At 37.1% G+C, this 14744-nt stretch overlaps 1 protein-coding gene across 1 annotated transcript in view; it reads left to right on the forward strand.

Annotated features, from left to right (window-relative positions):
- adamts10 (ADAM metallopeptidase with thrombospondin type 1 motif, 10) overlaps positions 1–14744 on the forward strand; it is a 60551-nt gene that overhangs the window by 19248 nt on the left and 26559 nt on the right. Inside the window, exons 5-15 of the mRNA XM_016542309.1 lie at positions 1073–1275; positions 2032–2115; positions 4471–4616; positions 5479–5522; positions 6519–6624; positions 7926–8072; positions 8910–9051; positions 10562–10669; positions 10925–11070; positions 12266–12329; positions 12606–12708. Coding sequence (XP_016397795.1) covers positions 1073–1275; positions 2032–2115; positions 4471–4616; positions 5479–5522; positions 6519–6624; positions 7926–8072; positions 8910–9051; positions 10562–10669; positions 10925–11070; positions 12266–12329; positions 12606–12708 — 1293 coding nt within the window. The remainder of the gene's footprint in view (positions 1–1072; positions 1276–2031; positions 2116–4470; positions 4617–5478; positions 5523–6518; positions 6625–7925; positions 8073–8909; positions 9052–10561; positions 10670–10924; positions 11071–12265; positions 12330–12605; positions 12709–14744) is intronic.

Raw genomic sequence — 14744 nt, forward strand, 5'->3', positions numbered from 1 at the left:
TTTTTTCCAAGGCATTGTTAGATTCCAGTGTTTACTGTCATAGCTATGTAAAGATTTGATTTCAAAAACGGTATCATAGCTAATAAAATATTTCTTGTTATGATTTGAAATATGTATTTAACCTCAGAATGATCTCAAAGTAAGTCTGATTTTGTGGTGGCTGTGCTTCAAAGGGGACATTGATCTTCCACGATTTGGTATGATTCTTTAGGGTCTTCATGAACGGTCTGTAACATACTTTGGTTAAAATCCCTCAGTGGTCATGTAAAACAACACCCTTTTTACCTTGCTCTATTCACAGCGACTCATTTTGGGGCATGTCCACACTGGTCGATTGTAAGAAAGGGGCGGGGTTTAAGCAGACTAAAATGATTGGAGAAGTCTGGCATGCATCACCAGAGAAAAGTCTGCCATTTCAGATGCTCAAGGAATTTATTTAGGAAAAAAAGATAGGGTGAATTTACATTTCATGCTGACTCTAAAGAACTTATTTGGGACACTGCCTGGTTTATAGGTAAACTTAACATAACTACCTTATTGAAAGTAGGTAATCAATCCAAAGATTTTATTAAAAAAAACTGTAGCTACAGAGTTTTGCTCATTAGCAGCTTTTCCACCAAAATTACTTCGAACAATTTGTCTCAGGAACTTTTTTTTCCCCCAGACCTGTTGCTGTCTGCGTTTCCATCGTGGTCTAAAGCAGTGGACCATGAAGATTAGGCAAATAGTCTGGTGACGTAAGTCTGCGTGCGTTTCTCAATACCAAGTACGCAAATTTCAGACTTGCATCCTCGGTAGTTCGGACTTCGCAAGTTCGACTTGGGAGTGTGAAACTCCAGGGGACGGGATGACGCAAGTCCGGTAATAATAAAAAATGGAACAGCAGCGTACTTGATAACGTCAGTCAGCTCGCCTTGGCTATACTGCAGTTTTCCTCACTGTATTTACAATAAGACGAAATATGATATTAAACACCACTGCCTATTTTCGTTTTCATTTAAACATATTAATAGCTGCAGAAATGTTGTTCAGGGAACGTACATACATTACAATTGTGGCCATTTCTCTTTAGATGAAAAGCCTGGTAAAAGCTATGGATGGTGGCAGAGAACAATAAAGCCTTCACCCAACCAGATGGGACGGGGCCAGTTACCACTGAAGCGTTCTGTCAGCCAAGAACGCTATGTCGAAACCCTGGTGGTGGCCGACAAGATGATGGTCAGCTATCACGGCCGTCGCGATATCGAGCAGTACATTCTGGCCGTCATGAATATTGTAAGCTTCAACTCTCCTTGTTCTTGTTTGCATGCTTAAAAGTATAGTTCACAGAAAAATCTTGTCACTGTTCATGTCTTTTGAAAACCATGACCTTTTTATTTATTTATTTTATAGCAGAATGTCCAAGCTGCTCTTTTCTGAACAATGAATGTGAAAGGTGACCATGTAAATTTAAGATTTTGATCTGTTCCCCACAAAGCTATCATATGGGTTCAGGTACTTTCAGGAAGATTTTTTGGTGCTTATTTGGTGTTTGACTGCCTCTGGTTTCCATTTGCTTTCATTTTATGGAAGAAAGCTGTTCGGACATTCTGCTAAACTCTTGGCCGGTTACTTGAGATCCTTACAAAGACCTAAAATGAACAGCCTGCAATGATGTCCCACAGACTAAGTGAATCTTCAGAGGATGTTTGACCTATCCAGGTCATTTGTATTGGCTCAAAGAATAATGATTAAATGAAAACCAGTTGTCTAAGTAACTGTCTTCTGTCACCCTGAGGATCCATATTTCTCTCTCCAATTTATAATTCCCATGGGCGATTTGTGGCATTGTTACAAATAGTTTCACACCTGTGGAATGTGTTTAATGAAGGGATTACCTCACCTCGCAGCCCCAGCGCAGCAGTTAGCACTGGTTTTATAGTAGACTGTAAAATGTCCATCTTTACAGTAAAGAGCAGGATTAGAAAGGTCTAAAAACAGACAATTGGCTCGTTTTTAAGACTGGTTTTTTCTTGTTTCCCTGGAGGTCAGGTTGCCAAACTGTTCCAGGATTCTAGCCTGGGGAACGCAGTGAACATCGTTGTAACGAGGCTTATTCTACTGATGGAAGACCAGGTACTCTTATTACTTTTTGCCTGATCACAATATTTGTGTGCTTTAAATTCCTGTCATGCATTAGCATTCAAATAGGGACATTTTAAGTGAACATAGAAATGCCACAACATGTTTCTGTTTCTGGTCCACTGGTGTGTTATATGAAATGTAAATGCCTCTGGTGTGCATTGCATTTGTGAAAAGTATAAAAAATAGTTGCAAGCATTGTGAATGCAAGCACTCTGGCTCCACTTTGTTTTAATATAAAATATATAAATATATATTATTTTTAAATTTTGACGATTTAGGATAGAAATATACATATTGTTAAAGTTTGGGGTCAGTAAGTTTTTTTTTTTTTTTTGAAAAAAACTTACTCAGCAGGATGCATTAAATTGAACAAAAATGACAGTAAAGACTTTTAGATTGTTAGAAAAGTACGGTTCTTTTGAACTTTTTTTAAAATCAAAGAATACTTAAATGTATCACAGTTTCCACAAAAATATTAAGCAGCACATGTAATATTAATATTTCACAATATCACTGTTTTACTGTATTTTGATCAAATAAATGCAACCTTGTATAAGAACATAAAAAAAAAACATTTTAAAAACCTTACAGACCCCAAACTTAACACATTATAATGTGTTAATTAATATATTAATTTATTATGATTATTATTACATTTTATTAAAGTTCACTACATTTTATATTTTAAATATTCCAAAATATATTTGAAATATTGTTATTCATGTTAGCCCCAGTGCAGTATTTAAAAACTTTGTAAAATCCCGAATGAAACATAAACTTAATAATTCTAAGAATATGTGCATTAAGCTTACTAGAAACATAAGTAAACAAAAAATCATTTATTGCAATTATTTATGCACAAATTATTCATCAGACAAAATGTCATGATTGTTACACTCCAACACATACACATATAAGCCTTAGTCTGGCTTATTTCACCTGTCAAAGAATTCCTTGTTTGTGTATTTACAGGCAAAAGCGTCCTAGTCTGAGGCAGTTGAGACAGTCCACACAAGTCTGGACTGTTTGCTACCCGGCTCTGCTGGGTGTGTCCAGAGAGCCTGCCATAACTGCTCTTATTGTTGATTGTTGACTTCTCATTTTGCCACAGTCATGAATGTACAGGGGCCTAAAAAACGTGTAAAAAAAATTTAGCACAATCTAAGGGGAAGCCAAACTGTACTGCTACTTTTCTCGCCGCCTGCTTCTAAATGCAATCAATCTGCCTCTGTCACGCATTCAGGCTTCCACCTCTGTCCTGAGCGGGGCGTGACGACACCACATGAGCGAGTTGGCTCGCTCCGCGGGATCTCTGGAACCTCAAACAGGCTCCTACAGACGACGCAGGGCAGGGAAAGGATAGGAGTGGGGTTTTGCGGTGTATTTAATGAACCATTAATGATCCCAAACCGCAGACAGCTAAAAATAAATCCCCCTGTAATTTGTTCCGCATAATGTCATTTGACAAATGATGGGAGACCGGTCATTAGGAGCAGTATTAGCCGTCTTGAGATAACCACCGTGTGGCGCGCTGAGGTTTCGTGGAACCAAACATGGTTCGTTTCCAGATGAGAACACCCCGCCACCCCCTGTGGTAGAGGAAACCTGGAAAGTTAGAACTCTGAGCCCTGGATTGTGGGATGATACATTTATAGACTATGCCAGTGTGTGCATTCCTGGGTTACGAGTGTAATGGTGCTGTGGCCATCTTGGGTGCTGAGTGCCAGGCAGAGTGGATGGGAAACACTGTCTGTCTTTTTGAACATGCTAGCAGTGTATTTGTTGTGTCTGTATTACCATATAAGCCCTGATCAACTGTAAACTCGCCAATAAAGCAGAGTTCATGTTTTTTGAACGTTTAATACTAAATTTGCTGCATTTACTGTTATAAAGCTGCTTGCTTTATGTATTGCTACGCTATTGACAATGGACCGTCTTTACTTGCAACAATTTTGGTAGACATTTTTGCTAATTTGATCTCACCTTAAGGTTTAGACAATATACATAAGCCATATGCATACCGTACCAATGGCAAACGGAAGGCGTGTTCTAGTAAACCTTTTTGAAAACAATCATTATTTGTGCAGTGTTGTTTTGCACAGATTTGAAATACTTCAACTGGAAAGAACCAGCATATTGCCAACTGTTATATAAAAAGAAGTCCAATATCAGCCTAGTTGGGAAACCATTTTTAGGGTCTTACTCTACTACAAATACATATGAGCATACACATACATTTAACTCATCAAATTATAAACAGAGAGTACGATGTATATGTAATAAATCTGGATGTACTGTCTGATCCAAGTTTATCTGATCCAACTCTTTCCTTTCCTCTTTTGCCAGCCCACACTAGAGGTAAACCATCATGCAGGGAAGTCTTTAGACAGTTTCTGCAAGTGGCAAAAGTCCATCCTGCACCGGAACGGACATGGAAATGCCATCCCTGACAATGGAATCGCTCACCATGATACAGCAATCCTCATCACCAGGTCAGCATGCAGATAATTAGAGAGAAAGTTTGAATATTTCAGTATATGCTTTTAAAATCTTTTTCAACACACACACACACAAACACATTAACATCTGTCTAAAATTTTATAGCACTCCATTGGTTCTACAAGGCAACAGGTCATAATTTTAAAATGGCTTTAAAGTACTTGAAGTGTGTGTTTGGAAGAACAAGTGATTTATGGTAAACCATGCTATAGGTTTAATCTACACAATGAGGAGTTAGGTTGAATTCCTGCGCCTCAGAGTTGAGTGTGAGAGATAGCATGTGAAGTATGAGAAAGAAATAGAGAGTGAAAGCGAAAGAGAGAGGCAGAGAGAAAGAGAAAGTATGGGAAGTGTTGAGTCGTTATATGGAGGTTATATCAGAAGGTATGTCTGCTGGATGCATCAAGCATTTCCTTTCATTGTCTTCACTCTCTTATCAGAACAGTGACCAGTCTGTGAACTGTCTCACAGCTCTAGTATCTGTGTGTGTGTGTGTGTGTACTTGTTTATGCTTCATTGTGGGGACCAAATACACAAGGATAGTAAAACCTGAAATTTTTGACCAGCCTGCGGTCCCCACGAAGGAAAAATTTTTTTTTTAAAAATAGTAAATGGTGTTTATCTGAAAGTGTAACAATGCAAACAGGTTTTCTGTAAAGGGTAGGTTTAGGGTTAGGGTTGGGTTAGAGGATAAAAAAATATTGTTTGGTCAGTATAAAATTAATAGAAGTCTATGGAAAGTCCCCACAATTCACAGAAACAAACGTGTGTGTGTGTGTGTGTCTGTAGAAAAACCCAAGCCATTCATTCACCCAAACATAAAAAAAAACAAATACTTCTGTGGTGTGTTTACAGGTATGACATCTGCATCTACAAGAACAAACCCTGTGGAACACTTGGTAAGACATCTATCTATCCATTCAACCAATCCATCCATCCTATCATTCCATCCATTCTACCAATTTATCTAATCCATACATCCTACCATTCCAAAAATCTATTCAATCCATCCATTCTACCAATCCATTAATCCATCTACTCTACCAATCCATCCATCGATCCATCTATCCACCATTTTACCAATTATTCCAATCCATCCATTTTACCAGTCCATCAATCCATCTATTCTACCAATCCATCCATTTTACCAGTCCATCAGTCCATCTATTCTACCAATCCATCTATCCATCCATTTTACCAATTCTTCCAATCCATCCATCCTACCAATCCATCCAGTCATCCAATCTATCCATTCTACTAATCCAATCAATCATCCAATCCATCCATTCTACCAATCCAAACAATCATCACATCCATCCATCCATCATTAATTGTGTTATCTGTCTGTATGCATTAAATATTTGTTTATTCATGTCTGAATTCTCATTTCTTCTCTGTTCATAACAAAGCTAATCGAAGGTTTATTGGTACTGTATAGTTTTTACTTTGATATTATTGATTAGTTTGTAAAGACTAATTGATTAATTAACTAATCAGCAATATTGTAGTAGTATTTGCATATATGTGTATCTGCATATCCACCTTATTTTTCAATGCAGAAGTAAGCTATTTCTTGTTAATGTGTGGGACTCCCAATTGATTAGCCGCTACAGCTAAACAACTATTAGAAAAAACAAAGTGCAGTAAATTGTAAAACTATGTTTATGATTGCAATAATAAATCAAAATAATATGATAACAATTACCAATTTGCAATTTCAGTCAACATAATCTTTTTGTACAGCTACAATAACTGAAAGCTGCTGACACCATAAGCCAAATTAAAAAGACCCAGCCCACTCTTACAATAAAAATAAGGTGGATAGTATTGTAGCATATATGTGTATGTGTGTGTCCATGTCACTGTGCCCGTGTGTACACGTGTGTCCGTATCAGGTCTGGCACCTGTTGGCGGTATGTGTGAGCCAGAGAGAAGCTGTAGCATCAATGAAGACATTGGTCTGGCGACTGCTTTCACCATTGCACACGAGATAGGACACACGTGAGTCTCCTCCAATTCTTCTACTGCCTTCCCTGCTTCTTATGTTCCTCTGTTCCTGCATGTTTTTCTGTCTGAATTTTGTTGATTGATGTTGCTCACTTTGGGTCAAGAGGGAATTGCAGGGGGTTTGTGAATTAATAAAAAACTAATAATTAATTAAATGATAAAAATGTCAAATGAAAATAAATACCAAAATGTGACATAAAAGAAATGCTTACTAAAAAAGATGAAATATTTCATTTTTTACCTGCATTTCATGTGACCAATAATTAGTGTCAGAGAACTGTGAACATACAAATGTTTTGTTAAATTATTGAAATATGAACTTAAAAACTCAGAAGGTGATAAGTAGTTTAGCTCAAAGGGGTTCAGCTGACAACAAAGTTTGGGAATCCCTGATGTACCTAAACCTAACTGTGACAAAATTATGTCAGTATACATATTCCAAAAGCTTTTGAAGCTCTACTATAAGTCAGCATTACATCAACTCTCTAAAAATTCCAGTTTTACTTACTTGTGTCATCAGGGCACACCCTCTCAACTCTGACCCTTGACATTTGACCTCTACTCTAAGCGGCCTACCAAAACAAACTTGGCTTAAATTCAAGGATGAACTCTAAAGCCACTGGAGCCTTTTAAATACAAATAATGCTCATTATCAACAACTGCACTAATATTTTCTCTCAGTCTTGCGATATTTATATCTTGTTAGTGGAGCAAGTGACGACAGACTATGATGGCTCCATTCGCCTTGCGCTGGGCTTTTCATTTGTGGTTTTTTTGCACTCCAAGATGTTGAAGTATTGTTTTACTTGGTGGCCCAGCATTCCATTCACTTTCTGCAGCTTAATCATGCTTATGAATTTATGGGCACGCCTGGCTGATATCAAGCTTCGGAATACTTCCATGAAAAGCAATTCTTTTGTCATTTCTGTTACTTTAGTAGTTATAAAGCATTTTTTTTTCTATCATTGTACAGATCTGAGCTCTGTTTGTACTGGGTCACTCAGTATACTGTTGCTTTGGCTACACTCACAGGCCTCGGAGCTGTTTTCATAGGTGGTGAAGTCATTAGTGGTCTGGTCCTAATGGTTCATCCAGGTACCTTTGAACTGTTGGCCATATGACGCTGCACACTGGAGCTGTCTAGACAAGGGGGCATATGTTTAACTGTGTGTAGGATTACATAAGTTTGTGTGAGGTGCTGATAGGTTTGGGTGCATGTGTGTTCACATTCTGTAACCAGGACCATGGGATTCCATTTTTATAATTCCATAAAATCATTCATCTCTCTCTTTCAGGTTTGGGATGAATCATGATGGTGTTGGCAATGCATGTGGGGTGCGCAGTCAGGAGACTGCTAAACTCATGGCTGCCCACATCACCATGAAGACTAACCCTTTCGTCTGGTCTGCCTGCAGCCGCGATTACATCACCAACTTCCTCGAGTGCGTCTGCTGCCTCAGTCTGAGATCTGTATTTTAACTGAGACGTACTAGATTTAGTGTGAAATATTGACCGTATCATTATTGAATTTTAGTATCATAAATTTCCAAAGGATTGGATTATAAAAATGATTGATGTGAATGTGTTTTTAAAGTCATACAACATGATCGTCTGAGTTTGTATTTAAGAGGCATTTGTTACATGAGGTGCTTAGTAATGATGATAGACCAATATACAGGCTAATTCATATTTGGCCTGAAAATCTTCTGACAGTTAGTTCACATTTTCTGTTTTCAAATATTTTAGTGAATGTTTGTTGTACTTCTTGATCAAATTTGATTTATTTTCATTTTATATACACTACAGTAAAAAAATTTTTATCATATGCAAATATATGCTTTTATTATAAACTTTAATATTTAACTGTTAATATGTAACTGTTTCCAAATTGATAATAATAAGATGTTTCTTGAGCACCAAATCAGCATATTAGCATGATTTCTGAAGGATCATGTGACACTAAGACTGAAGTAATGGCTGCTGAAAATTCAGCTTTGCCATTACAGGAATAAATACAACTTTAAACTATATTAAAATAGTATGAAACTAGTTAGTGGCACTTTTGTGTAAATTCCTTACAATGGTGATTAAAATAGGTTCCTAACTATTAAGGCCAATTCACTCTGCCACAACAAACATAAACAAGAGTTAACACACTGATCCAAAAAAAACACAACTGTTGGAATTTAGTGTTTGTTGGCATCAGGGCAGCATGAACTAGCCTTTACGCTTCCATCACTTCTCACACCCGTTCTGTTTTCTTTCTGATTGTTTCTCAGCTCTGGCATGGGTTCCTGCCTCAACAATGTTCCCACCAAGCAAGAATTTGTTTACCCCACCACAGCCCCTGGCCAAGCCTATGATGCAGACGAGCAGTGCCGCTTTCAGTACGGAGTGAAGTCTCGTCAGTGTAAATACGGGGTACTTGCATCACTCAGTGTAATCGACAGCAGTTCTTCACCCAAGAAAGAAAATTCCATCATCATCATCATCATCTCTTTAAAATGCAGATCACCATGATTTTTGACCATGGCACCATGGGAGTACCATGTTTTTTCTGATGTACCATTCAAAAGTTTGGGGTCAGTGAGATTAAACCTTCTATTCATCAAAGAATCCTGCAAAATGTATCAGTTTTATTTTAATGGATTTATATATATGTTATTTTAAATTGTAACAATATTTCACAATATTACTGTTTTTACTGTATTTGTAATCAAATAAATGGAGACTAAGTGAGCGAGCATAAGTGACATTTTTCAGAAAGATTAAAAAATCCAAAACCCAAACTTTTTAATGGTAGTGTACATCACCCTACAAGAACAGCATTGTGCTTTAGACATTAAAACATAGATATTAGATGTTTATATTATCAGTAACAAAAAAATATGATAATCATACTATGCATATGCAATATTTTGTCTTCAAAAGGCATAAGATAACTTTTTGTGCTGAAGTCATGATTTGCTAGAACATTTTCTTTTTATATTTTGGTGAGCTATTCAAATAATATGTTTAAAATATTTATTTTTTATGTCTGTAAAATTATGTATTTTTTGCACATTGACTATTTTAAAAATATCTCCTTTAGAGGTATATAACCATCACACCATAACACAGTAAGACATCTATGCTCAAGTAGAGCCTTTGTACAGATGAATTGTGGGTTATGGTCCTATCCAGGTTGCCTTTATATCCCCACAGTAAATCATTTAGCACTCTTTCTCTCTCTCTCCTTCTCTCTCTCTCTCTCTCTCTCTCTCTGTAAATCTGCACCAGATGGTAGTTCTACCTTTCGCTGGCTGTAACATTCCATCTTTTTGCTCCCCCCAAGACTTCAGACCGCTGGCATTCTGCCACTTTTGTCCAAAACCACAAGTTGGTCAGAAGTTTGCTTCTCTTTGGTTTGCGGCTCCGTTCTCTGCCAGCCAAGGCTGATCCTTACACCTCCACAGACCCACAGTGGAGCTCAGAGCTCAGGCTGTAAAGTGTGCTATATCTGCTCTTGTTGAGTCGAGCTTTAGGTTTTGACTGCTTTATGGGATACCAATGCAGGAAACTGAACATCTGGAGGATGATAACACACTTGTTCAGATCTCACTGTAACTATGTAGTCTAATAAAGCAGGAAGTTATTAGGTAGGTCTGCAGTGCAGTGTGTTCTTTACATCTGATCTGAGAACATCTGATATACATCATGAGATGTGGCAGAAACAAGAACGTACCATGGTATAACTGCTAAAACATGCGAAAAACACTCAGAACACCTTAGCAACCACACAGCCACGTCGGAGGATTTTGTTTGGTGCAGGAATGTCCAACTTCCACACTTTCCACATATTTCTTCAGTGTCATGAGTGTCTCTTAATGTCTGTTTTTCCCCACATTATCTGGAGTTTTGTTTAGTGGCTTGTGTGTATGTGTGTTTTCAGGAAGTGTGCAGTGAGCTTTGGTGCATGAGTAAAGGGAATCGCTGCATCACCAGTAGTATCCCAGCAGCCGAGGGCACCATCTGTCAAACCAGCACCATCGAAAAAGGGGTAAGCACAGGGAATTCTTGGAACAGGCCAGGAAGTGCACAACACAGCTATGTCAAGGCTCAGGAAACATTTTTTTGGCTTGATAGGTAGATCATGTTTGATAATGAAATAGTTTTGAATGTAAATGTAGGTAGTACTGCATTCTTTGGCAAAAAAAAAAGTGAGTGATGCTTTTAAATTCAATTTAACAATTTGACACAAGTGGGTTGCCAGATATCACATATTTTATGTTGATTAATGCTGTTTTCTCATTAGTGGTGCTACAAAAGAGTGTGTGTGCCATATGGAACACGTCCGGAGGGGGTAGATGGTGGGTGGGGCCACTGGTCGCCATGGGAGGAGTGTAGTCGCACCTGTGGGGGCGGAGTCTCTTCCTCTATTCGCCATTGTGACAGCCCTAGGTGAGTCAGGGTCATGTGATTGATTAACACTGTTTGATTGGACAGATCATTGGTGGTATTAGTCAACGACAATGGTAATATGCTACATTGTCACATTACCTCATCATGTTGTAAAATGAAAATTCTGTCATCATTTACTCACCCTCCACTCGTTCCAATACATGCATGAGTTTCTTTCTTATGTTGGACACAAAAGAAGATATTTTGAAGAATGTTGGTAACCAAGCAAGTTGACAATAGCCATTAGACCAACGTATGGAAGCCACAGTATGGAAAAAAAACTATGAAAGTCAATGGCTAGCATCAACCAGACAGAAGCCTAACCCTAACATAAGAAAGAAATCCATACAGGTTTAGAACAACTTGAGGGTGAGTAAATGATGACATAATTTTCATTTTGGCTGAATAGTCCCTTTAAAGCATCTTAAACATTTTGCATAAAAATGTCTCAACTGATAAAATATCAAAAATTAGATGCAAGAAATTGGGGTTGACATTACTTATTGGTTTATTTATCACAACGAAAATAGAAGGTTAAGTCAAGCATGTTGCATTGTTGGATACAGTATTTTGTGCAGGGTAGTTGGGCATCCAAGTATTTTGTGTATACAGATAATGTAGATACTATAAAATAGTTCAGAAGTTTGGGGTCAGTTGGATTTAACCCTAACCCTCACAAAAGATTTACATTTCAAATAACTGTTTATATTATTGTTTCTTGAGCATGTGACACTAAAGACTGGAGCAATGGCTGCTTTGCCAGTAAAGGAATAAAATACATTTTCCGTATGTATTAGAAAACAGTTATTTTAAATTGTAATATTTTGTAATTATTTGAAACTTCACAATATTACTGTTTTTCTGTATTTTTGATCAAATAAATGTGCTTTGGTTAGCATAAGAGGCTTCTTTCAAAAACATTTAAGAAAATCTTACCAACCCCAAAATTTTGAACATAGGTTTTTTTGTAGTATATACGAGTGATTTGATGATTCATAATGTTCTTACGCTCAGCCCGTTGTACTCAATGAACCTAGTTTGATGACATGCCAGGGAAAATCGGAAAAACTAACAGATCGACAGAAAGACAGAAGATGTCTGGCTGAAGTGAACTTGAGCAGAATGATTGTGTAATTGAGAGTTACATTGAAATTACACTCAGATGTGTCTGATGCCTGTCCTTGTGTGGATCCAGGCCAACAGTTGGAGGAAAATATTGTCTGGGAGAGAGGAAGCGCTTCAGGTCCTGCAACATTGATGTAAGTTTGATACCCACACATCACTTACTGACTCCATTTGTGTTTGTCTGTCTGTCTGACGTTTCTTCAAATACTTAAAAAATGTACACAGATCCCACTTAGAACTTTGTTTGTGGATGGATTCTGTTCTAAATTAGATGACATGACTGAAAATTAGGGTGCATTTGGCAAAATATTAAAGCTCTAAATGAGTAGACATACTCCAATAGAAGAGAGCGATTCACAGTTGCCATGCTCCACTATATTCTCAGACTGACTGATTTGTGTGTGGATTAGGAGTGCCCATCTGGATCTCAGGATTTTCGGGAGATTCAGTGCTCGGACTTTGACAGTGTTCTCTTCCGGGGTAAATTCTACACCTGGAAGCCATACAGGGGTGGTAAGTACACAGCCATTTATACCACCTGTTCTGAGATACACTGGTTGTGTCACTTTGATTTGTGTCACTTCGATTACTCTGAACTGCTACAGTTAAATGCACTGTAAATCTCTTTGGATAAAAGCGCCTACCAAATGAACAAAATAAGGATGTGAAATATATCAACACCACATTGGTATCACCAAATGTGACATTTGTAATGTTACTGCATCTTTCTGATAAGTAAAATAGGTCACTAAATTATATTCAAATGTTATTCATGGGACCCTACATTGTTAAACACAACAGAATTAAATGTTTACACACAGCCCATATGATATTTATTCTTTTTGGTAATACTTTACAATACAGTCCCATTAGTTAGTTAATGCATTAATGCACAATACATTTGTTATATTATTTATTCATCATTGTTAACATTGTTAACAACATGTTTATATTATTCCAGTGGCTCCAGGTTGTGTGACATTTATTAAATGATTGTAATATAAGAAAGATTTCCTGCAATTGAGTCTGTTTTAAAATTAAAAGCAGCTTTCCACTGTACATATTTTTGGTGTAATTTGAAACATACAGATGTGGGCTATTAAGGGGAGATGTTTTTTGTAATCATTCTCACAAAATGTAGATTTACAGTTAGATCTAATGTTGGATTCAAAATATAAATACTTATATCATAATGGTGCATCCTTTGAACTAATGCAAATGTTTGTGCTGAGAACTGAACAGAATCACGTGATCTCTTAGTTACCTACCTACGTCTTTCCTGATTATGGGGATGTTTAAGAGCTCAGTTGTTGTTGTTTAAGACTGTTTAGGGCTTTGAAAGGTGGTTTAGATATTAGGACTGGACCACCATGCTCCAAAGAACCAATCTCTGCACTGGCTCAGGTCCAGGACAGATGTGAGAGAGAGATAATGAGAGAAAAAGAAACTGCAAATAACAGTCTGGCATCCATATGCCGGGCTGCAGACTGCCAACTTCCCACAATCCCCGGTTTAAAGTCCCGCTTTTGATGAGTGTGAAGTTGGACGTCAAGGACATAACTGCCTTTAATCTGCCCCTCCAATAACATAATGGCTTGAGTGAAGCCCACTGCAGGCTACAAGCGCTGCTTTCATCAAGTCAGCTGATTTTACAATGGAAATCCCTTGCAGCTGTTAAAATAAGTGCCAGACTGCTGTTTTACCCTGCTGTAGGGTAAGGTAGCATATAGACCTTAGACCTGTAATCTGTCTGTGTTCACACTGTCATCTTTCTTGTGATTTTCTTTTCACTTCTAGCATTGCTTTCTTTGTTTTGTCTGTCTGTGTGGGACTTTCGTATTGTTTGTATAATGTATATCGCCTGCTATATTTTAATAACAGTATGCAGTAAACTTTTCACATAGTAGTATACTGTGCTTTTGTCTCATGACCTTGCTTTATTACATGTTTAATTAGTATTTGACTTAATTTGTTGTCTTTCTCTATCATGAATCATTTCTTTCTGTCTTTTTGTTCATTCATTCTTTTTAATTTTTCTGTTAGTCAATTAGTTTGTTTTAATTTACTATATTTTTAATAATATGTGGAACTGTAGCACTATGCAATGCAAACAGTAGTATGCTACATTGTGGTCACATGACCTTGCTTGATGTTTCATTCGGCAAGTGGCTTAAAGTTGTCATCTCATAAATAAATATGATTTAGTATTATAAGATAATAATATAAAAAATATTTTTTTATTTTTGTAAAATCTTTTTTAAAGTCTCACCAAGGCTGCATTTATTTGATCAAATATACAGTGATATTGTGAAATACTGTTGCAATTTAAAATAACTGTTTTCTATTTTAATATATTTTAAAATGTATTTTATTTCAGGCAAAGCTGAAGTTTCAGCCATTGAAGCAGCCATTACTTTAGTTTCAAATGATCCTTCAGAAATCAATCTAATATCCTGATTCAACCCGATCTCGTGAAAGTGCGTATCAATAGCATGAGTTTATGTTTCGATTTAGCGTACTATTTATAGGCAGAAATTGACTTTGCTGTG

Source organism: Sinocyclocheilus rhinocerous, unplaced genomic scaffold (genome assembly GCF_001515625.1).
Source record: "Sinocyclocheilus rhinocerous isolate Xijiao unplaced genomic scaffold, SAMN03320098_v1.1 scaffold1600, whole genome shotgun sequence".
NCBI classification, from domain to species: Eukaryota; Metazoa; Chordata; class Actinopteri; order Cypriniformes; family Cyprinidae; genus Sinocyclocheilus; species Sinocyclocheilus rhinocerous.